Source organism: Panulirus ornatus, chromosome 13 (assembly GCF_036320965.1).
Source record: "Panulirus ornatus isolate Po-2019 chromosome 13, ASM3632096v1, whole genome shotgun sequence".
In the NCBI taxonomy this organism is placed as follows: Eukaryota; Metazoa; Arthropoda; class Malacostraca; order Decapoda; family Palinuridae; genus Panulirus; species Panulirus ornatus.
In genome coordinates, this window is record NC_092236.1 from 42,148,326 (window position 1) to 42,174,137 (window position 25,812).

The following is a 25,812-nucleotide window of genomic DNA, read 5'->3' on the forward strand; positions in this document are numbered from 1 at the left end:
TCAATAGATGGATGTGTATATCTGAACAATAATACTGAATCTCACACGGTCATGTGTTATAGGCTTCTGAAATACACAATGAGAACGAAATATATCAATATACCACAGACCACTGTACTACCTGGCAGGTGTCGTGCGTACGTACACCTGCCATACAGCCCTCCTGACGCCCAGCCACTGCAGGCTGCCTCCTGGACACCTAAGAGAGGCCTGGCTCCCACCGCCCACCACAAACTCTTCCCTGATAAGTTCAACACGTGAGCAATGACGTTCATAGCAACAGATGCTGATTCTAATTGAGTCAATGTAACAATTTAACCAGACGGCTTAGAACTTGTGTCATGTGAAAATTGCTTGACAACCATATCCTTAGAACAAAATATGTAGAACATAATGTCATTAAGACGTATCAGCTGATATACATACTTATTTCAGTACTTCTCTATGAATGACATTCACAAGTGAGGGAACTTTCATAGACTTCCTCCATATTTAGAATTAGAGCCAGATAAAACTCTTAAGTATACATAGAGCATGTATAGCGCTCTTTCACAAAGGCAGTGGAAAGAAGAGTGAACGTTCAAATCGAAGAGGTATTGGTCTGTTGGGTATAACTTGTTTGGTATATAGGAGAAAGGTAACTGAGAAGGTGATGCAATGCACTGAGCGTCAGATTGAGGTGAGCAAGAGTGGTGAAGGTTGTGTGGATCAGGTGCTTCTTTGAAGAAATTGTGTGAGAAGCACGAGAAACAGAGGGATTTACATTTGGCATTTATGGATCTGACAAAAGCGTATGATGAGGGTGAAAGAGGTGACTTATGGAAGGTTATACGAATATGCCGGGTAGGCATAATGCTGCCTAATGCAGCGAGAAGTTTTAATCGGGAGAGTAAGACTTGTGTACGAGGAGGAAGGGAAGAAGGTGAGTGGCCCCATATGAAAGTGTCTGCAACAAGGGCGTGTCATATTGCCATGGTTATTGAACTGTTCATTGACAGGGTGGTAAGGGAGGTAAATGTGAGGTTCTTCAAGAGAAGGATAGGTTTATATCATGCTGAGGACTGGGGTGTCGGGTGGATTTGTCAACAAAATAATTCTAAGTCTAAAGGTGCAGGAGCTCCAACGAGGCCGGATGTTCTACAGATGTTAATCTTAGGTCTTAAATGTAATAGAAGGGAGGGAGGTAGATGTGTTAAAACCGACATGCCTGAGGACAACATGTGGTGCGAGGCGATTTGATCATGCAAGAAATGGCAGTTAAAAGTAGTCTGATTGATCAATCTTACCAGGGAGAAATGACCTGGTCTAAACATATGGAGAGAAGGAGCGAAGGGAGACCAAATGACGGGATCTACTAGTTAGAAGTGGATGGAACGTACGGTAGGGGGAGGACGAGAAGATGCAATGATAGAGAGAAAGAGACCTTAAAGTATGATTAAGTGAAGAACAAGAGGATTAGAGGTATGCATGGGATAGAGAGATGATAGTTACGATGTATACGGAAGACGACGTACTGTCACTGGGTTGAACGAGGACCAATGGATCGTATAGGGTAAACTAAGAATGATCAGTGGGGCTTGATTGTGGATGGTTGGCTCTCGTTTCACTGCACTGTAAACAACAGCTACGGAATGGATACGGACAAATGAGGATGCTCTTCATCTATTCCTGGCTCTACTTCCACAAGGCAAGAAACGGCGAATAAGTGCAAATCATCTTTACCTGTACAGGGAGGGAGTTTGGCACACTTGGAGCCCCATCTCTTGAACATTCTCGATCATGCAACTTTCGAATGTATGCTGTCTACATAAACTATGTCTTCAATCATTTCATTCCATTCATCCACCACTCTTGTACTATGATAGAATACCTTATTTCTCTTTCTAGAAATGCATTATTCAACTTCATGTTAGGTCCTCCAGTTGTTCTATATCATTCCTTGAAGGACTGATAATAATCTACGTCATTAGTCAGGTTAAAAACCTAAAGGCTGTGAACAAGTAACTAATCACTCCTCTTTCTTTAGTGAAGGGCATATCTAAAACTTCCAGCCGTTCCCAGCAACTCAGCCTTCTAAATTTTGGTACTATCTTTCTTGCTTTCACTAAACTTTCTGTATTAGGTCTATGTGCTTCATCAGGTGCGGTGACGAAACTTGAGAAGCATATTCCGGTTTTGGCCAACGTATGATAAGTTCATGAATTTTGCTAGAAGACGGTTGGTCTCCTTATCTGTTCTCCTTTGGAAGGACTCTGGCGACAGGATGAGAACAGTGTCGAGTCCCAGTTCTTTCTCAAGCACAGATTCCTCCAGAGTTTACTTCATAGATGATAATCACATTGAGGACTTCTTTCATCGTGCTCCTTCGTCATTACTTTACATCTACTCGGGTTTGACTTCATCAACCATATGTTAGACTGACTTTGAAGCACCATAAGGTCCCCTTGTAAGGCGATACAATCCTCCTCACAGTTCACTTCCCTCATGACATTTGTATCATCTTTGAACACATTCAGGTAGGAGTCCTTATTCTCAGGCAAGTTCCTTACATACATCAAGAAGAGGAATGGCCCCTGAGCTGTTCACCGCAGTCCAATGTCAGAAGGTTCCACTGACTTTCGTCTCTTCTTTCCTTCCGCTAACATAATCTTTTATCTGCCGAAGTAATTTCGTTCTTATTCCTGCTTGGTGATTCACATTCTAAAAAAACCTCTCATGTGGCACAGAGTCAGATGATTAGTGGCTGTTCAGATTCAAACAATCAACCCAGCTTTCCTTTTGTCCAAGACAGAGCTCACTCGCTTGCGGAAATATAAGAGGTTTGATAACCGTGGCCAACTTTCCTTAAAACCTCGCTATATCGCAGTTGATATCTTTGTAGACTTCATTTTGTTTCGTCAACTGATACAGCCGATGATATAGCCTCTCAAACGGTAACTTTTCGCTTGCAATGTAACTCAGTGAAGTGGAAAGGGAGCTGTGGTTTCGGGCATTATTGCAGGACAGCTAGAGACTGAGTGTGAACGAATGGGGCCTTTGAAGGGGGATAATTGGGAGGTGAAAACAAGTAGTGGTGATGTGAGAAGGAGACGGAGTGAGTATTTTGAAGGTTTGTTGAATGTGTTTGATGATAGAGTGGCAGATATAGGGTGTTTTGGTTGAGGTGGTGTGCAAAGTGAGAGGGTTAGGGAAAATGATTTGGTAAACAGAGAAGAGGTAGTAAAAGCTTTACGGAAGATGAAAGCCGGCAAGGCAGCGGGTTTGGATGGCATTGCAGTGGAATCTATTTAAAAAGGGGGTGACTGTATTGTTGACTGGTTGGTAAGGTTACCAAATGTATGTATGATTCATTGTGAGGTGTCTGAGGTTTGGCGGAATGCTTGCATAGTGCCATTGTACAAAGGCAAAGGGGATAAGAGTGAGTGCTCAAATTACAGAGGTATAAGTTTGTTGAGTATTCCTGGTAAATTATATGGGAGGGTATTAATTGAGAGGGTGAAGGCATGTACAGAGCATCAGACTGGGGAAGAGCAGTGTGGTTTCAGAAGTGGTAGAGGATGTGTGGATCAGGTGTTTACTTTAAAGAATGCATGCGAGAAATACTTAGAAAAGCAAATGGATTTGTATGTAGCATTTATGGATCTGGAGAAGGCATATGGTAAAGCTGATACAGATGCTCTGTGGAAGGTATTAAGGATATATGGTGTGGGAGGCAAGTTGTTAGAAGCAGTGAAAAGTTTTTATCGAGGATGTAAGGCATGTGTACGTGTAGGAAGAGAGGAAAGTGATTGGTTCTCAGTGAATGTAGGTTTGCGGCAGAGGTGTGTGATGTCTTCATAGTTGTTTAATTTGTTTATGGATGGGGTTGTTAGGGAGGTGAATGCAAGAGTTTTGGAAAGAGGGGCAAGTATGCAGTCTGTTGTGGATGAGAGAGCTTGGGAAGTGAGTCACTTGTTGTTCGCTGATGATACAGCGCTGGAGGCTGATTCATGTGAGAAACTGTAGAAGCTGATGACTGAGTTTGGTAAAGTGTGTGAAAGAAGAAAGTTAAGAGTAAATGTGAATAAGAGTAAGGTTTTTAGGTACAGCAGGGTTGAGAGTCAAGTTCACTCTATTCCTTCCACGCCTTTCACCCTCCTGCATGTTCAGACCCCGACCACTCAAAATCTTTTTCACTCCATCTCTCCACCTCCAATTTGGTCTCCCACTACTCGTTTTCTCCACCTGTGACACATATATCCTCTTGGTCAATCTTTCCTCACTCATTCTCTCCATGTGACCAAACCATTTCAAAACACCCACTTCTCCTCTCTCAACCACACTCTTTTTAATTACCACGCATCTCTCTTACCCTATTATTACTTTATCGATCAAACCATCTCACACCACATATTTTCCTCAAAAATCTTATTTCCAGCACATCCACCCTCCTCCGCGCAACTCTATCCATAGCCCACGCCTCGCAACCATATAATATTGTTGGAAACACTATTCCTTCAAACATACCCATTTTTGCTTTCCGAGATAATGTTCTCGACTTCCACACATTCTTTAACGCCTCCAGAACTTTCGCCCCCTCCCCCACCCTATGATTCACTTCCGCTTCCATGGTTCCATCCGCTGCCAAATCCACTCCCAGATATCTAAAACACTTTACTTCCTCCAGTTTTTCTCCATTCAAATTTACCTCCCAATTGACTTATCCCTCAACCATACTGTACCTAATAACCTTGCTCCCATTCACATTTACTCTCAGCTTTCTTCTATTACACACTTTACTTTTATTACACTCTGTCGCTGTCCCCCGCGCGAACGAGGTAGCGCAAAGAAACAGACGAAAGAATGGCCCAATCCACCCACATCCACATGTACACACATACACGTCCACACACGCACATATACACTGAATATCATTACATCTCAACGTATGCCTATATATACATACTCAAACATATACATATATTCCGCTTCCATGGTTCCATCCGCTTCCAGATCCACTCCCAGATATCTAAAACCCTTCACTTCCTCCAGTTTTTCTCCATTCAAATTTACCTCACAATTGATTTGTCCCTCAACCCTACTCTACCTAAAATCCTTGCTCTCATTCACATTTACTCTCAGCTTTCTTCTTTCACACACTTTAAAAACTCAACCACCAGCTTCTGCAGTTTCTCACATGAATCAGCCACTGGCGTTGTATCATCAGCAAACAATAACAAACTCACTTCCCAAGCCCTCTCTTCCACAACAGACTGCATACTTGCCCCTCTCTCAAAATTCTTGCATTCACTTCCTCAACAATCCCTTCCATAAACAAATTATACAACAACTGAGACATCACACACCCTTGCCGCAAACGGACATTCACTGAGAACCAATCACTTTCCTCTCTTCCTGCTCGTACACATGCCTTACATCCTCGATAAAATTTTACACTGCTTCTAGCAACTTGCCTCTCATATCATATATTCTTAATTCCTTATACAGAGCATCTTTATCAACTCTATCATATTCCTTCTCCTGATCCATAGATGCTACACACATATCCCCTTGGTTCTCCAAGTACTTCGCACATACATTCTTCAAAGCAAACACCTGATCCACACATCATCTACCACTTCTAAAACCACACTGCTCTTTCCCATCCTGATGCTCTGTTTATGCTTTCAGCCTCTCAGTCAATACCGTCCCACATAATTTCCCAGGAATATTCTACAAACGTATACGTCTGCAATCTGACCACTCACCTCCATCCCCTTTGCCTATGTACAATGGCACTATGCATGCATTCCAACAATCCTCAGGCACCTCATGATGAGTCATATGTACACTGAATATCATTACCAACCAGTCAGCAATACAGTCACCCCCTTTTTTAATAAATTCCACTGCAATACCCTCCACACCCGCTGCCTTGCCGGCTTTCATTATCCGCAAATCTTTTACTTCCTTTTCTCTGTTTACCAAATAATCCTCCCTAACACTCTCACTTTGTACACCACCTCGACCAAAACACCCTATATCTGCCACTCGATCATCAAGCACATTTAACAAACCTTCAAAATACTCACTCCACCTCCTTCTCATCTCTCCACTACTTGGTATCACCTCCCCATTAATCCCCTTCACCTATGTTCTCATTTGTTCTCTTATCTTCGCACTTTATTTACATCCTTCTAAAACGTCTTTTTATTCTACCTAAAATTTAATGATACTCTCGCACCCCAACTCTCATTTGCCCTCTTTTTCACCTCTTGCACCTTTCTCTTGACCTCCTGCCTCTTTCTTTTATGCATCTCCCAGTCATTTTCACTACTCCCTGCAAAAGTCGTCCAAATGCCTCTCTCTTCTGTTTCACAATTATTCTTACTTCTTCATACCACCACTCACTACCCTTTCTAATCTGCCCACCTCCCACGCTTTTCATGTCACAAGCATCTTTTGCACAAGCCATAACTGCTTCTCTAAATACATCCCATTCCTCCCCCACTCCCCTTACGTCCTTTCCTCTCACCTTTTTCCAATTTGCTCTCATTCTCTCATGGTACTTTCTTTTACCCTTTGAATGCTTACTCGATCACACCGCCTCACACAACATATTGTCCTCAAATATATCATTTCCAGCACATCCACCCTCCTCCGCACAACTCTATCTATAGCTCACGCCTCGCAACCATATAGTATAGTTAGAACTACTATTCCTTCAAACATACCCATTTTAGCTTTCTGAGATAATGCTCTCGACTTCCACACATTCTTCAACGCTCCCAGAACTTTCGGCCCCTTCCCCACCCTGTGACTCACTTTCGCTTCCAAGGTTACATCCGCCGCCAAATCCACTCCCAGATATCTAAAACACTTCAATTCCTCCAGCTTTTCTCCACTGAAATTCACCTTTCAATTGACTTGTCCCTCAACATTACTGTTCCTGATATCCTTGCTCTTATTCACATACACTCTCAGCTTTCTTCTTTCACACACTTTACCAAACTCAGTCACCAGCTTCTGCAGTTTCTCACCCGAATCATCCACCAGCGTTGTATCAACCAGCGAACAACAACTGACTCACTTTCCAAGCTCTCTCAACCACAACAGACTGCATACTTGCCCCTCTGTCGAAAACTCTTGCATTCACCTCCCTAAACACTCCTTTCATAGAAATGCTAAACAACCATTGAGATCTCATGCACCCCTCCCGGAAACCGACATTCACTGAGAACCAATCACACTCCTCTCTTCCTAGTCGTATACATGCCTTACATCCTAGATGAAAACTTTTCACTTCTTCGAGCAACTTGGCTCCTACACCTAATATTCTTAATACCTTCCACAAAGTATCTCTATTAACTCTATTTTATGCTTTCTCCAGATCCATAAATGCTACATAAAAATCCATTTGTTGTTCTAAATATTTCTCACACACATTCTTCAAAGCAAACACCTGATCCACACATCCTCTACCACTTCTGAAACCACACTGCTCTCCCCAATCTGATGCTCTGTACATGCCTTCACCCTCTCAATCAATACCCTCCTTCATAATTTACCAGGAATACTCAACAAACTTATACCTCTGTAATTTGAGCACTCACTCTTATCCCCTTTGCTTTTGTACACTGGTACTATACATGCATTCTGCCAATCCTCAGGCACCTCACCATGAGCCATTATCTATTTATTCATTTATTTTATATTTATCATACTTTGTCGCTGTCTCCCGCGCTAGCGAGGTAGCACAAGGAAACAAACGAAAGAATGGACCAAACCACCCACATACACATGTATATACATACGTCCACACATGCGCATATATATATATATATATATATATATATATATATATATATATATATATATATATATATATATATATATATATATATATATATATATATATATATATATATATATATATATATACTTCCCACGTATTCCCTGCGTGTCGTAAAAGGCAACTAAAAGGGAAGGGAGCGGGGGGCTGGAAATCCTCCCCTCTCGTTTTTTTTTTTTTTTTTTAATTTTCCAAAAGAAGGAACAGAGAAGAGGTCCAGGTGAGGATATTCCCTAAAAAGGCCCAGTCCTCTGTTCTTAACGCTACCTCGCTATCGCGGGAAATAGCGAATAGTATGAAAAAAAAAAAAAAAAAAAATATATATATATATATATATATATATATATATATATATATATATATATATATATATATATATATATATATATATATATATATATATACACCCATACATCTCAAATTATACATACATATACATATATATATATATATATATATATATATATATATATATATATATATATATATATATATATTTTCTTTTTTTTTGCTATGTCGCTGTCTCCCGCGTTTGCGAGGTAGCGCAAGGAAACAGACGAAAGAAATGGCCCAGCACCCCCCCATACACATGTATATACATACGTCCACATACACAAATATACATACCTAAACAGCTTTCCATGGTTTACCCCAGACGCTTCACATGCCTTGATTCAATCCACTGACAGCACGTCAACCCCGGTATACCACATCGCTCCAATTCACTCTATTCCTTGCCCTCCTTTCACCCTCCTGCATGTTCATGCCCCGATCACACAAAATCTTTTTCACTCCATCTTTCCACCTCCAATTTGGTCTCCCTCTTCTCCTCGTTCCCTCCACCTCCGACACATATATCCTCTTGGTCAATCTTTCCTCACTCATTCTCTCCATGTGCCCAAACCATTTCAAAACACCCTCTTCTGCTCTCTCAACCACGCTCTTTTTATTTCCACACATCTCTCTTACCCTTACGTTACTTACTCGATCAAACCACCTCACACCACACATTGTCCTCAAACATCTCATTTCCAGCACATCCATCCTCCTGCGCACAACTCTATCCATAGCCCACGCCTCGCAACCATACAACATTGTTGGAACCACTATTCCTTCAAACATACCCATTTTTGCTTTCCGAGATAATGTTCTCGACTTCCACACATTCTTCAAGGCTCCCAGAATTTTCGCCCCATCCCCCACCCTATGATTCACTTCCGCTTCCATGGTTCCATCCGCTGCCAGATCCACTCCCAGATATCTAAAACACTTCACTTCCTCCAGTTTTTCTCCATTCAAACTCACCTCCCAATTGACTTGACCCTCAACCCTACTGTACATAATAACCTTGCTCTTATTCACATTTACTCTTAACTTTCTTCTTCCACACACTTTACCAAACTCAGTCACCGGCTTCTGCAGTTTCTCACATGAATCAGCCACCAGCGCTGTATCATCAGCGAACAACAACTGACTCACTTCCCAAGCTCTCTCATCCACAACAGACTTCATACTTGCCCCTCTTTCCAAAACTCTTGCATTCACCTCCCTAACAACCCCATCCATAAACAAATTAAACAACCATGGAGACATCACACACCCCTGCCGCAAACCTACATTCACTGAGAACCAATCACTTTCCTCTCTTCCTACACGTACACATGCCTTTCATCCTCGATAAAAACTTTTCACTGCTTCTAACAACTTGCCTCCCACACCATATATTCTTAATACCTTCCACAGAGCATCTCTATCAACTCTATCATATGCCTTCTCCAGATCCATAAATGCTACATACAAATCCGTTTGCTTTTCTAAGTATTTCTCACATACATTCTTCAAAGCAAACACCTGATCCACACATCCTCTACCACTTCTGAAACCACACTGCTCTTCCCCAATCTGATGCTCTGTGCATGCCTTCACCCTCTCAATCAATACCCTCCCATATAATTTACCAGGAATACTCAACAAACTTATACCTCTGTAATTTGAGCATTCACTCTTATCCCCTTTGCCTTTGTACAGTGGCACTATGCACGCATTCCGCCAATCCTCAGGCACCTCACCATGAGTCATACATACATTAAATAACCTTACCAACCAGTCAACAATACAGTCACCCCCTTTTTTAATAAATTCCACTGCAATACCATCCAAACCTGCTGCCTTGCCGGCTTTCATCTTCCGCAAAGCTTTTACTACCTCTTCTCTGTTTACCAAATCATTTTCCCTAACCCTCTCACTTTGCACACCACCTCGACCAAAACACCCTATATCTGCCACTCTATCATCAAACACATTCAACAAACCTTCAAAATACTCACTCCATCTCCTTCTCACATCACCACTACTTGTTATCACCTCCCCATTTGCGCCCTTCACTGAAGTTCCCATTTGCTCCCTTGTCTTACGCACTTTATTTACCTCCTTCCAGAACATCTTTTTATTCTCCCTAAAATTTAATGATACTCTCTCACCCCAACTCTCATTTGCCCTTTTTTTCACCTCTTGCACCTTTCTCTTGACCTCCTGTCTCTTTCTTTTATACATCTCCCACTCAATTGTATTTTTCCCTGCAAAAATCGTCCAAATGCCTCTCTCTTCTCTTTCACTAATACTCTTACTTCTTCATCTCACTACTCACTACCCTTTCTAATCAACCCACCTCCCACTCTTCTCATGCCACAAGCATCTTTTGCGCAATCCATCACTGATTCCCTAAATACATCCCATTCCTCCCCCACTCCCCTTACTTCCCAAGCTCACTTACTTTCACCACCCTCTTCACCCCAACATTCACTCTTCTTTTCTGAAAACCCATACAAATCTTCACCTTAGCCTCCACAAGATAATGATCAGACATCCCTCCAGTTGCACCTCTCAGCACATTAACATCCAAAAGTCTCTCTTTCGCACGCCTGTCAATTAACACGTAATCCAATAACATTCTCTGGCCATCTCTCCTACTTACATAAGTATACTTATGTATATCTCGCTTTTTAAACCAGGTATTCCCAATCATCAGTCCTTTTTCAGCACATAAATCTACAAGCTCTTCACCATTTCCATTTACAACACTGAACACCCCATGTATACCAATTATTCGCTCAACTGCCACATTACTCACCTTTGCATTCAAATCACCCATCACTATAACCCGGTCTCGTGCATCAAAACCACTAACACACTCATTCAGCTGCTCCCAAAACACTTGCCTCTCATGATCTTTCTTCTCATGTATATACACACTAAGACATATACATATATACACAAGTACATAATTCATACTGTCTGCCATTATTCATTCCTATCGCCACCCCGCCACATATGAAATAACAGCCCCCTGTGCCCGCATATGCGCGAGGTAGCGCTAGGAAAAGACAACAAAGGCTACACTCTGTCTCTAGCTCTCATGTATAATGCACCGAAATCACAGCTCCCTTTCCACATCCAGGGCCCACACAACTTTCCATGGTTTACCCCAAACGCTTCACATGCCCTGGTTCAATCTATTGACAGCACGTCGACCTCGGAATACCACATCGTTCCAATTCATTCTATTCCTTGCACGCCTTTCACCCTCCTGCATGTTCAGGCCCCGATCACTCAAAGTCTTTTTCACTCCATCTTTCCACATCCAATTTTTTCCCACTTCCCCTCGTTCCCTCCACCTCTGACACATATATCCTCCTTATTATTCTTTCCTCACTCATTCTCTCAATGTATCCAAACCATCTCAAACCACCCTCTTCTGCCCTCTGAACCACACTCTTTTAATTACCACACATTTCTCTTACCCTTTCATTACTTACTCGATCAAACCACCTCATACCACATAGTGTCCTCAAGCATCTCATATCCATTACACCCACCCTCCTCCGCACAACTCTACCTATAGCCCACGCCTCGCAACCATATAACATTGTTGGAACCACTATTTCCTCAAACATACCCATTTTTGCTTTCCAAGATAACGTTCTCGGCTTCCACACATTTTCAACGCCTCCAGAACTTTCGTCCCCATCCGCACCCTATGATTTACTTTCACTTCCATGGTTCCATACGCTGCCAAATCCACTCCCAAACATCGAAAACACTTCACCTCCTCCAGTTTTTCTCCATTTAAACTTATCTCCAAAGTTACTTGTCCCTCAACCCTGCTGTACCTAATAACCTTGCTCTTATTCACATTTACTCTCAGGTTTCTTCTTTCAAACGCTTTAACAAACTCAGTCACCAGCTTCTGCAGTTTCTCACACGAATCAGCCACCAGCTTCTGCAGTTTCTCACACGAATCAGCCACCAGCACTGTATCATCAGCGAACAACTGACTCACTTCCCAAGCTCACTCATCCACAACAGACTGCATACTTACCCCTCTTTCCAAAACTCTTGCATTCACGTCCCTAACAACCCCATCCATAAACAAATTAAACAACCATGGAGACATCACACAAACGTGCCACAAATCAACATTCACTGAGAACCAATCACTTTTCTCTTTTCCTGCACGTCAACATGCCTTACATCCTCGATACAACCCTTTGTCTGCTTCTAAGAACTTGCCTCCCACACCATATATTCTTAATACCATCCACAGAGCATCCCTATCAACTCTATCATATGCCTTCTCCAGATCCATAAATGTTACATACAAATCCATTTGCTTATCTAAGTATTTCTCACATACATTCTTTAAAGCAAACAACTTATCCACACATCCTCTACCACTTCTGAAACCACACTGCTCTTCCCCAATCTGATGCTCTGTACAAGCCTTCACCCTCTCAATGTATACCCTACCATATGATTTTCCAGGAACACACAACAAACCTATACCTCTGTAATTTGAGCACTCACTTCTATCCCCTTTGCCTTTGTACAGTGGCACTATGCAATCACTCCGCCAATTCTCCGGCACCTCACCATGAGTCATACATACATTAAATAACCTTACCAACCAGTCAACAATACAGTCACCCCTTTTTTAATAAATTACACTGCTATACCATCCAAACCCACTGCCTTGCCAGCTTTTATCTTCCGCAAAGCTTTTACTACCTCTTCTCTGTTTACCAAATCATTCTCCCTAACCTTCTCACTTTGTACACCACCTCAACCACAACACCCTATATCTTCCACTCTATCATCAAACACATTCAACAAACCTTTAGAATACTCACTCCATCTCCTTCTCACATCACCACTACTTGTTATCACCTCCCCATTAGCCCCCTTAACTGAAATTCCGATTTGTTCCCTTTTTTTACTCTCTTTATTTACCTCTTTCCAAAAGATCTTTTCATTCTCCCTAAAATTCAATGATACTCTCTCACCCCAACTCTTATTTGCCCCTTTTTTCACCTCTTGCACATTTCTCTTGACCTCCTGCCTCTTTCTTTTATACATATCCCAGTCATTTGCATTATTTTCCTGCAAAAATCGTCCAAATGCCTCTCTCTTCTCTTTCACTAGTAATCTTACTTCTTAATCCCACCACTCACTACCCTTTCTAATCTGCCCACCTCCCACGCTTCTCATGCCACAAGCATCTTTTGCGCAAGCCATCACTGCTTCCCTAAATACATCCCATTCCTCACCCACTCCCCTTACTTCCATTGTTCTCACCTTTTTCCATTCTGTACTCAGTCTCTCCTCACACCATGAGCCATACATACATTAAATATCCTTACCATGTATGTATGTATATATATATATATATATATATATATATATTTTCATTTTTTTTTATTATACTTTGTCGCTGTCTCCCGCGTTTGCGAGGTAGCGCAAGGAAACAGACGAAAGAAATGGCCCAACCCCCCCCCATACACATGTACATACACACGTCCACACACGCAAATATACATACCTACACAGCTTTCCATGGTTTACCCCAGACGCTTCACATGCCTTGCTTCAATCCACTGACAGCACGTCAACCCCGGTATACCACATGACTCCAATTCACTCTATTTCTTGCCCTCCTTTCACCCTCCTGCATGTTCAGGCCCCGATCACACAAAATCTTTTTCACTCCATCTTTCCACCTCCAATTTGGTCTCCCTCTTCTCCTCGTTCCCTCCACCTCCGACACATATATCCTCTTGGTCAATCTCTCCTCACTCATTCTCTCCATGTGCCCAAACCATTTCAAAACACCCTCTTCTGCTCTCTCAACCACGCTCTTTTTATTTCCACACATCTCTCTTACCCTTACGTTACTTACTCGATCAAACCACCTCACACCACACATTGTCCTCAAACATCTCATTTCCAGCACATCCATCCTCCTGCGCACATCTCTATCCATAGCCCACGCCTCGCAACCATACAACATTGTTGGAACCACTATTCCCTCAAACATACCCATTTTTGCTTTCCGAGATAATGTTCTCGACTTCCACACATTTTTCAAGGCTCCCAAAATTTTCGCCCCCTCCCCCACCCTATGATCCACTTCCGCTTCCATGGTTCCATCCGCTGACAGATCCACTCCCAGATATCTAAAACACTTCACTTCCTCCAGTTTTTCTCCATTCAAACTCACCTCCCAATTGACTTGACCCTCACCCCTACTGTACCTAATAACCTTGCTCTTATTCACATTTACTCTCAACTTTCTTCTTCCACACACTTTACCAAACTCAGTCACCAGCTTCTGCAGTTTCTCACATGAATCAGCCACCAGCGCTGTATCATCAGCGAACAACAACTGACTCACTTCCCAAGCTCTCTCATCCCCAACAGACTTCATACTTGCCCCTCTTTCCAGGACTCTTGCATTTACCTCCCTTACAACCCCATCCATAAACAAATTAAACAACCATGGAGACATCACACACCCCTGCCGCAAACCTACATTCACTGAGAACCAATCACTTTCCTCTCTTCCTACACGTACACATGCCTTACATCCTCGATAAAAACTTTTCACTGCTTCTAACAACTTGCCTCCCACACCATATATTCTTAATACCTTCCACAGAGCATCTCTATCAACTCTATCATATGCCTTCTCCAGATCCATAAATGCTACATACAAATCCATTTGCTTTTCTAAGTATTTCTCACATACATTCTTCAAAGCAAACACCTGATCCACACATCCTCTACCACTTCTGAAACCGCACTGCTCTTCCCCAATCTGATGCTCTGTACATGCCTTCACCCTCTCAATCAATACCCTCCCATATAATTTACCAGGAATACTCAACAAACTTATACCTCTGTAATTTGAGCACTCACTCTTATCCCCTTTGCCTTTGTACAATGGCACTATGCACGCATTCCGCCAATCCTCAGGCACCTCACCATGAGTCATACATACATTAAATAACCTTACCAACCAGTCAACAATACAGTCACCCCCTTTCTTAATAAATTCCACTGCAATACCATCCAAACCTGCTGCCTTGCCGGCTTTCATCTTCCGCAAAGCTTTTACTACCTCTTCTCTGTTTACCAAATCATTTTCCCTAACCCTCTCACTTTGCACACCACCTCGACCAAAACACCCTATATCTGCCACTCTGTCATCAGACACATTCAACAAACCTTCAAAATACTCATTCCATCTCCTTCTCACATCACCGCTACTTGTTATCACCTCCCCATTTACGCCCTTCACTGAAGTTCCCATTTGCTCCCTTGTCTTACGCACCCTATTTACCTCCTTCCAGAACATCTTTTTATTCTCCCTAAAATTTACTGATAGTCTCTCACCCCAACTCTCATTTGCCCTTTTTTTCACCTCTTGCACCTTTCTCTTGACCTCCTGTCTCTTTCTTTTATACTTCTCCCACTCAATTGCATTTTTTCCCTGCAAAAATCGTCCAAATGCCTCTCTCTTCTCTTTCACTAATACTCTTACTTCTTCATCCCACCACTCACTACCCTTTCTAAACAGCCCACCTCCCACTCTTCTCATGCCACAAGCATCTTTTGCGCAATCCATCACTGATTCCCTAAATACATCCCATTCCTCCCCCACTCCCCTTACTTCCATTGTTCTCACCTTTTTCCATTCTGTACACAGTCTCTCCTGGTACTTCCCCACACAGGTCTCCTTCCCAAGCTCACTTACTCTCACCACCTTCTTCACCCCAACATTCACTCCTCTTTTCTGAAAACCCATACTAATCTTCACCTTAGCCTCCACAAGATAATGACCAGACATCCCTCCAGTTGCACCTCTCAGCACATTAACATCAAAAGTCTCTCTTTCGCACGCCTGTCAATTAACACGTAATCCAATAACGCTCTCTGGCCATCTCTCCTACTTACATAAGTATACTTATGTATATCTCGCTTTTTAAACCAGGTATTCCCAATCATCAGTCCTTTTTCAGCACATAAATCTACAAGCTCTTCACCATTTCCATTTACAACACTGAACACCCCATGCATACCAATTATTCCCTCAACTGCCACATTACTCACCTTTGCATTCAAATCACCCATCACTATAACCCGGTCTCGTGCATCAAAACCGCTAACACACTCATTTAGCTGCTCCCAAAACACTTGCCTCTCATGATCTTTCTTCTCATGCCCAGGTGCATATGCACCAATAATCACCCACCTCTCTCCATCAACTTTCAATTTTACCCATATTAATCGAGAATTTACTTTCTTACATTCTATCACATACTCCCACAACTCCTGTTTCAGGAGTATTGCTACTCCTTCCCTTGCTCTTGTCCTCTCACTAACCCCTGACTTCACTCCCCAGACATTTCCAAACCACTCTTCCCCTTTACCCTTGAGCTTCGTTTCACTCAGAGCCAAAACATCCAGGTTCCTTTCCTCAAACATACTACCTATCTCTCCTTTTTTCACATCTTGGTTACATCCACACACATTTAGGCACCCCACTCTGAGCCTTCGAGGAGGATGATCACTCCCCGCGTGACTCCTTCTTCTGTTTCCCATTTTAGAAAGTTAATACAAGGAGGGGAGGATTTCCGGCCCCCCGCTCCCGTCCCCTCTAGTCGCTTTCTACGACACGCGAGGAATACGTGGGAAGTATTCTTTCACCCCTATCCCCAGGGATAATATACATATATATATACATACACACACACACACACACACACACACATATGCACATACACACACACACACACACATACATATATATACATATGAAAAATGTAAGAAACAATTTAGAAAACAAACTTTTAGCTTGAAATGAATGAAAAAAAATGAATGTCACATATTATATATATATATATATATATATATATATATATATATATATATATATATATATATATATATATATATATATATACATATACATACACACGCACATATATACACACACACACACATATACATATACATACATATGAAAAATGTAAGAAATGATTTAGAAAACTGAAACTTCTAGCTTGATATGAAATGAAAAAATGAATGTCACATAATGGTTCAACCTCTGGCTATGGAAAAGGGAGTGGGTATTTTGAAGGTTTGTTGAATGTGTTTGATGATAGAGTGGCAGATATAGGGTGTTTTGGTCGAGGTGGTGTGCAAAGTGAGAGGGTTAGGGAAAATGATTTGATAAACAGAGAAGAGGTAGTAAAAGCTTTGCGGAAGATGAAAGCCGGCAAGGCAGCAGGTTTGGATGGTATTGCAGTGGAATTTATTAAAAAAGGGGGTGACTGTATCATTGACTGGTTGGTAAGGTTATTTAATGTATGTATGACTCATGTTGAGTTGCCTGAGGATTGGCGGAATGCGTGCATAGTGCCACTGTACAAAGGCAAAGGGGATAAGAGTGAGTGCTCAAATTACAGAGGTGTAAGTTTGTTGAGTATTCCTGGTAAATTATATGGGAGGGTATTGATTGAGAGGGTGAAGGCATGTACAGAGCATCAGATTGGGGAAGAGCAGTGTGGTTTCAGAAGTGGTAGAGGATGTGAGGATCAGGTGTTTGCTTTAAAGAATGTATGTGAGAAATACTTAGAAAAGCAAATGGATTTGTATGTAGCATTTATGGATCTGGAGAAGGCATATGATAGAGTTGATAGAGATGCTCTGTGGAAGGTATTAAGAATATATGGTGTGGGAGGCAGGTTGTTAGAAGCAGTGAAAAGTTTTTATAAAAAAAATATATATATATATATATGTGTGTGTGTGTGTGTATATATATATATGCATCAATACGAATAAAGTGCTTATGAGCGCGCACCTTCATAGAACATACAAACCTCCAACAGCCAGGATCGAACCCGGGACCCCTGTGCAAGAGGCAGGCATGCTAACCGCTAGGCTATGGGCCTGGCTAATAGGAAACAACTATTCGAATACGAAGTACTCGAATACCCTTCGTCTCACAATGGTGAGCAACGGGGTCTATACCGGTTATTTCCCAACAGGCGCACATAGCCAGTTGACAGCGTTTTACCGAACCTAACTGTACAACGCTATCAGCTTATTCATTGTTTATACAATTTGAAACTTGATATTTGCTGTCAAAACACATGTTAAAGAAGAAAAGGGTTAGTTTTGTCGAGACGCATGAAAGTCCAAATAAAAGTTTTGCTGACTTCATGTTATGCATGTCAAAATGGACTGACATATCACGTTAGAAATAGACTCTACCATAACATTTTGCCAATAGAAACAAATTGCCTCTCTGAAATTTCTTTCAGATAAGATAAATCTTATTTCTTATACTTTTGCCTCTCCAGAAATTGCTATATCAATCAGTTATGTTTCCTTTCATACTTTATATTGCAGTAAGTCCACTTGTATTATCATGTGTGTTGATGATATTGTCTGTTGTTTATTTAGAATGTATTGTTGACTAAGTTCTCCTCTTTGTACGAATATTTATGAGTCAGCGACACATTTGAAGTTGGGCTGAGATCTCTTGTAGTTTCTGGGCAATCCTAGTCTATTATGCTCAGGACCATCAGTGATGAGAGTGTAAACCCTAAGTATCCCCTTCCCATGTTGATATGAAAGACATTCCGGGATTAAGCATTGCCTCTTCTTTAATGATTTACCTGCATTCTATATGCCCAATATCCTAACTGTGTGTGTATATATATATATATATATATATATATATATATATATATATATATATATATATATATATATATATATATATATATATATATATATATATATATATATATATATATATATATATATATATATATATATATATATATATATATATATATATATATATATATATATATTTTTTTTTTTTTTTTTATACTTTGTCGCTGTCTCCCGCGTTTGCGAGGTAGCGCAAGGAAACAGACGAAAGAAATGGCCCAACCCCCCCCATACACATGTATATACATACGTCCACACACGCAAATATACATACCTACACAGCTTTCCATGGTTTACCCCAGACGCTTCACATGCCTTGATTCAATCCACTGGCAGCACGTCAACCCCGGTATACCACATCGCTCCAATTCACTCTATTCCTTGCCCTCCTTTCATCCTCCTGCATGTTCAGGCCCCGATCACACAAAATCTTTTTCACTCCGTCTTTCCACCTCCAATTTGGTCTCCCTCTTCTCCTCGTTCCCTCCACCTCCGACACATATATCCTCTTGGTCAATCTTTCCTCACTCATTCTCTCCATGTGCCCAAACCATTTCAAAACACCCTCTTCTGCTCTCTCAACCACGCTCTTTTTATTTCCACACATCTCTCTTACCCTTACGTTACTTACTCGATCAAACCACCTCACACCACACATTGTCCTCAAACATCTCATTTCCAGCACATCCATCCTCCTGCGCACAACTCTATCCATAGCCCACGCCTCGCAACCATACAACATTGTTGGAACCACTATTCCTTCAAACATACCCATTTTTGCTTTCCGAGATAATGTTCTCGACTTACACACATTCTTCAAGGCTCCCAGAATTTTCGCCCCCTCCCCCACCCTATGATCCACTTCCGCTTCCATGGTTCCATCCGCTGCCAGATCCACTCCCAGATATCTAAAACACTTCACTTCCTCCAGTTTTTCTCCATTCAAACTCACCTCCCAATTGACTTGACCCTCAACCCTACTGTACCTAATAACCTTGCTCTTATTCACATTTACTCTTAACTTTCTTCTTCCACACACTTTACCAAACTCAGTCACCAGCTTCTGCAGTTTCTCACATGAATCAGCCACCAGCGCTGTATCATCAGCGAACAACAACTGACTCACTTCCCAAGCTCTCTCATCCCCAACAGACTTCATACTTGCCCCTCTTTCCAAAACTATTGCATTCACCTCCCTAACAACCCCATCCATAAACAAATTAAACAACCATGGAGACATCACACACCCCTGCCGCAAACCTACATTCACTGAGAACCAATCACTTTCCTCTCTTCCTACACGTACACATGCCTTACATCCTCGATAAAAACTTTTCACTGCTTCTAACAACTTGCCTCCCACACCATATATTCTTAATACCTTCCACAGAGCATCTCTATCAACTCTATCATATGCCTTCTCCAGATCCATAAATGCTACATACAAATCCATTTGCTTTTCTAAGTATTTCTCACATACATTCTTCAAAGCAAACACCTGATCCACACATCCTCTACCACTTCTGAAACCACACTGCTCTTCCCCAATCTGATGCTCTGTACCTGCCTTCACCCTCTCAATCAATACCCTCCCATATAATTTACCAGGAATACTCAAAAAACTTATACCTCTGTAATTTGAGCACTCACTCTTATCCCCTTTGCCTTTGTACAATGGCACTATGCACGCATTCCGCCAATCCTCAGGCACCTCACCATGAGTCATACATACATTAAATAACCTTACCAACCAGTCAACAATACAGTCACCCCCTTTTTTAATTTTAATTTATTTTCCTTTGTCGCTATCTCCCGCGATAGCGAGGTAGCGCAAGGAAACAGACGAAAGAATGGCCCAACCCGCCCACATACACATGTATATACATAAACGTCCACACACGCAAATATACATACCTATACATCTCAATGTACACATATATATACACACACAGACATATACATATATACACATGTACATAATGAATACTGTCTGCCTTTATTTGTTCCCATCGCCACCTAGCCACACATGGAAGAACAACCCCCTCCCCCCTCATGTGTGAGAGGTAGAGCTAAGAAAAGACACCAAAGGCCCCATTCGTTCACACTCAGTCTCTAGCTGTCATGTAATAATGCACCGAAACCATAGCTCCCTTTCCACATCCAGGCCCCACACAGCTTTCCATGGTTTACCCCAGACGCTTCACATGCCCTGATTCAATCCATTGACAGCACGTCGACCCCGGTATACCATAACGTTCCAATTCACTCTATTCCTTGCACGCCTTTCACCCTCCTGCATGTTCAGGCACCGATCACTCAAAATCTTTTTCACTCCATCTTTCCACCTCCAATTTGGTCTCCCACTTCTCCTCGTTCCCTCCACCTCCGACACATATATCCTCTTGGTCAATCTTTCCTCACTCATTCTCTCCATGTGACCAAACCATTTCAAAACACCCTCTTCTGCTCTCCCAATCACACTCTTTTTATTTCCACACATCTCTCTTACCCTTACATTACTTACTCGATCAAACCACCTCACACCACATATTGTCCTCAAACATCTCATTTCCAGCACATCCATCCTCCTGCGCACAACCCTATCCATAGCCCACGCCTCGCAACCATACAACATTGTTGGAACCACTATTCCTTCAAACATACCCATTTTTGCTTTCCGAGATAATGTTCTCGAGTTCCAAACATTCTTCAAGGCTCCCAAAATTTTCGCCCCCTCCCCCACCCTATGATTCACTTCCGCTTCCATGGTTCCATCTGCCGTCAGATCCACTCCCAGATATCTAAAACACTTTACTTCCTCCAGCTTTTCTCCATTCAAACTTACCTCACAATTGACTTGACCCTCAACCCTACTGTACCTAATAACCTTGCTCTTATTCACATTTACTCTCAACTTTCTTCTTTCACACACTTTACCAAACTCAGTCACCAGCTTCTGCAGTTTCTTACATGAATAAGCCACCAGCGCTGTATCATCAGCGAACGACAACTGACTCACTTCCCAAGCCCTCTCATCCACAACCGACTGTATACTTGCCCCTCTTTCCAAAACTCTTGCATTCACTTCCCTAACAACCCCATCCATAAACAAATTAAACAACCATGGGGACATCACACACCCCGCCGCAAACCTACATTCACTGAGAACCAATCACTTTCCTCTCTTCCTACACGTACACATGCCTAACATCCTCGATATAAACTTTTCACTGCTTCTAGCAACTTGCCGCCCACACCATTTATTCTTAATACCTTCTACAGAGCTTCTCTATCAACTCTATCATATGCCTTCTCATGATTCATAAATGCTACATACAAATCCATTTGCTTTTCTAAGTTTTTCTGAAATAAATTCTTCAAAGCAAAAACCTGTTCCACACATCCTCTACCACTTCTGAAACCACACTGCTCTTCCCCAATCTGATGCTCTCTACATGCCTTCACCCTCTCAATCAATACCCTCCCATATAATTTCTCAGGAATACTCAACAAACTTATACCTCTGTAATTTGAATACTCACTCTTATCCCCTTTGCCTTTATGCAATGGTACTATGCAAGTATTCCGCCAATCCTCAGACACCTGACCATGAATCATACATACATTAAATAACCTTACCAACCAGACAACAATACAGTCACTCCTTTTTAAATAAATTCTACTGCAATACTATCCAAACCTGCTGCCTTGCCGGCTTTCATCTTCCGCAAAGCTTTTACTACCTCTTCTCTGTTTACCAAATCATTTTCCCTAACCCTCTCACTATGCACACCACCTCGACCAAAACACCCTATATCTGCCATTCTATCATCAAACACATTCAACAAACCTTCAAAACTGAAGTTCCCATTTGCTCCCTTGTCTTACGCACTTTATTTACCTCCTTCCAAAACATCTTTTTATTCTCCCTAAAATTCAATGATACTCTCTCACCCCAACTCTCATTTGCCATATTTTCCACCTCTTGCAACTTTCTTTTGACCTCCTGCCTCTTTCTTTTATACATCTCCCACTCATTTGCATTTTTCCCTGCAAAAATCTTCCAAATGCCTTTCTCTTCTCTTTCACTAATAATCTTAATTCTTCATCCTACCACTCACTACCTCACACCACATATTGTCCTCAAATATCTCATTTCCAGCACATCCATCCTCCTGCGCACAACCCTATCCATAGCCCACGCCTCGCAACCATACAACATTGTTGGAACCACTATTCCTTCAAACATACCCATTTTTGCTTTCCGAGATAATGTTTTCGAGTTCCAAACATTCTTCAAGGCTCCCAAAATTTTCGCCCCCTCCCCCACCCTATCATTCACTTCCGCTTCCATGGTTCCATCTGCCGCCAGATCCACTCCCAGATATCTAAAACACTTTACTTCCTCCAGCTTTTCTCCATTCAAACTTACCTCACAATTGACTTGACCCTCAACCCTACTGTACCTAATAACCTTGCTCTTATTCACATTTACTCTCAACTTTCTTCTTTCACACACTTTACCAAACTCAGTCACCAGCTTCTGCAGTTTCTTACATCAATAAGCCACCAGCGCTGTATCATCAGCGAACGACAACTGACTCACTTCCCAAGCCCTCTCATCCACAACCGACTGTATACTTGCCCCTCTTTCCAAAACTCTTGCATTCACTTCCCTAACAACCCCATCCATAAACAAATTAAACAACCATGGGGACATCACACACCCCGCCGCAAACCTACATTCACTGAGAACCAATCACTTTCCTCTCTTCCTACACGTACACATGCCTAACATCCTCGATATAAACTTTTCACTGCTTCTAGCAACTTGCCGCCCACACCATTTATTCTTAATACCTTCTACAGAGCTTCTCTATCAACTCTATCATATGCCTTCTCATGATTCATAAATGCTACATACAAATCCATTTGCTTTTCTAAGTTTTTCTGAAATAAATTCTTCAAAGCAAAAACCTGTTCCACACATCCTCTACCACTTCTGAAACCACACTGCTCTTCCCCAATCTGATGCTCTCTACATGCCTTCACCCTCTCAATCAATACCCTCCCATATAATTTCTCAGGAATACTCAACAAACTTATACCTCTGTAATTTGAATACTCACTCTTATCCCCTTTGCCTTTATGCAATGGTACTATGCAAGTATTCCGCCAATCCTCAGGCACCTGACCATGAATCATACATACATTAAATAACCTTACCAACCAGACAACAATACAGTCACTCCTTTTTAAATAAATTCTACTGCAATACTATCCAAACCTGCTGCCTTGCCGGCTTTCATCTTCCGCAAAGCTTTTACTACCTCTTCTCTGTTTACCAAATCATTTTCCCTAACCCTCTCACTATGCACACCACCTCGACCAAAACACCCTATATCTGCCATTCTATCATCAAACACATTCAACAAACCTTCAAAACTGAAGTTCCCATTTGCTCCCTTGTCTTACGCACTTTATTTACCTCCTTCCAAAACATCTTTTTATTCTCCCTAAAATTCAATGATACTCTCTCACCCCAACTCTCATTTGCCATATTTTCCACCTCTTGCAACTTTCTCTTGACCTCCTGCCTCTTTCTTTTATACATCTCCCACTCATTTGCATTTTTCCCTGCAAAAATCTTCCAAATGCCTTTCTCTTCTCTTTCACTAATAATCTTAATTCTTCATCCTACCACTCACTACCCACTCACTACGCACCTCCCACGCATCTCATGCCACAAGCATCTTTTGCACAAGCCATCACTGCTTCCCTAAATACATCCCATTCCTCCCCCACTCCCCTTACCTCCTTTGTTCTCACATTTTTCCATTCTGTACTCAGTCTCTCCTGGTACTTCCTCGCACAAATCTCCTTCCCAAGCTCACTTACTCTCACCACTCTCTTCACCCCAACATTCTCTCTTCTTTTCTGAAAACCCATACAAATCTTCACCTTCGCCTCCTGAAGATAATGATCAGACATCCCTCCAGTTGCACCTCTCAGCACATTAACATACCAAAGTCTATCTCTCGCGCACCTATCGATTAACACGTAATCCAATAACGCCCTCTGGCCATCTCTCCTACTTATATACGTATATTTATGTATATCTCGCTTTTTAAACCAGGTATTCCCAATCACCAATCCTTTTTCAGCACATAAATCTACAAGCTCTTCACCATTTCCATTTACAACACTGAACACCCATGTATACCAATTATTCCCTTAACTGCCACATTACTCACTTTGCATTCAAATCACCCATCACTATAACCCGATCTTGTGCATCAAAACCACTAACACACTCATTCAGCTGCACCCAAAAGACTTGCCTCATGATCTTTCTCCTCATGCCCAGGTGCATATGCACCAATAATCACCCAACTTTCTCCATCCACTTTCAGTCTTACCCATATCAATCTAGAGTTTACTTGCTCACACTCGATCACATACTCTCACAATTCCTGTTTCAGGAGTAGTGCTACTCCTTCCCTTGCTCTTGTCCTCTCACTAACCCCTGACTTTACTCCCAAGACATTCCCAAACCACTCTTCCCCTTTACCCTTGAGCTTTGTCTCACTCAGAGCCAAAACAGCCAGGTTCCTTTCCTCAAACATACTACCTATCTCTCCTTTTCTCTCATCTTGGTTACATCCACACACATTTAGACACCCTAATCTGAGCCTTCGAGGAGGATGAGCACTCCTCGCGTGACCCCTTCTTCTGTTTCCCCTTTTAGAAAGTTAAAATACAAGGATAGGAGGTTTTCTGGCCCACCGCTCCCTTCCCCTTTAGTCGCCTTCTACGACACGTGAGGAATGCGTGGGAAGTATTCTGTCTCCCCTATCCCCAGGGATATATATTTTTTTTTCTTTTTTTTTTTTTTTTGTTTT

At 41.8% G+C, this 25,812-nt stretch overlaps 1 protein-coding gene across 1 annotated transcript in view; it reads right to left on the reverse strand.

Annotated features, from left to right (window-relative positions):
* LOC139752570 (polycomb protein SCMH1-like) overlaps window positions 1-25,812 on the reverse strand; it is a 26,836-nt gene continuing 1,024 nt past the window's right edge. The window contains exon 2 of the mRNA XM_071668327.1: window positions 1-66. Coding sequence (XP_071524428.1) covers window positions 1-66 — 66 coding nt within the window. The remainder of the gene's footprint in view (window positions 67-25,812) is intronic.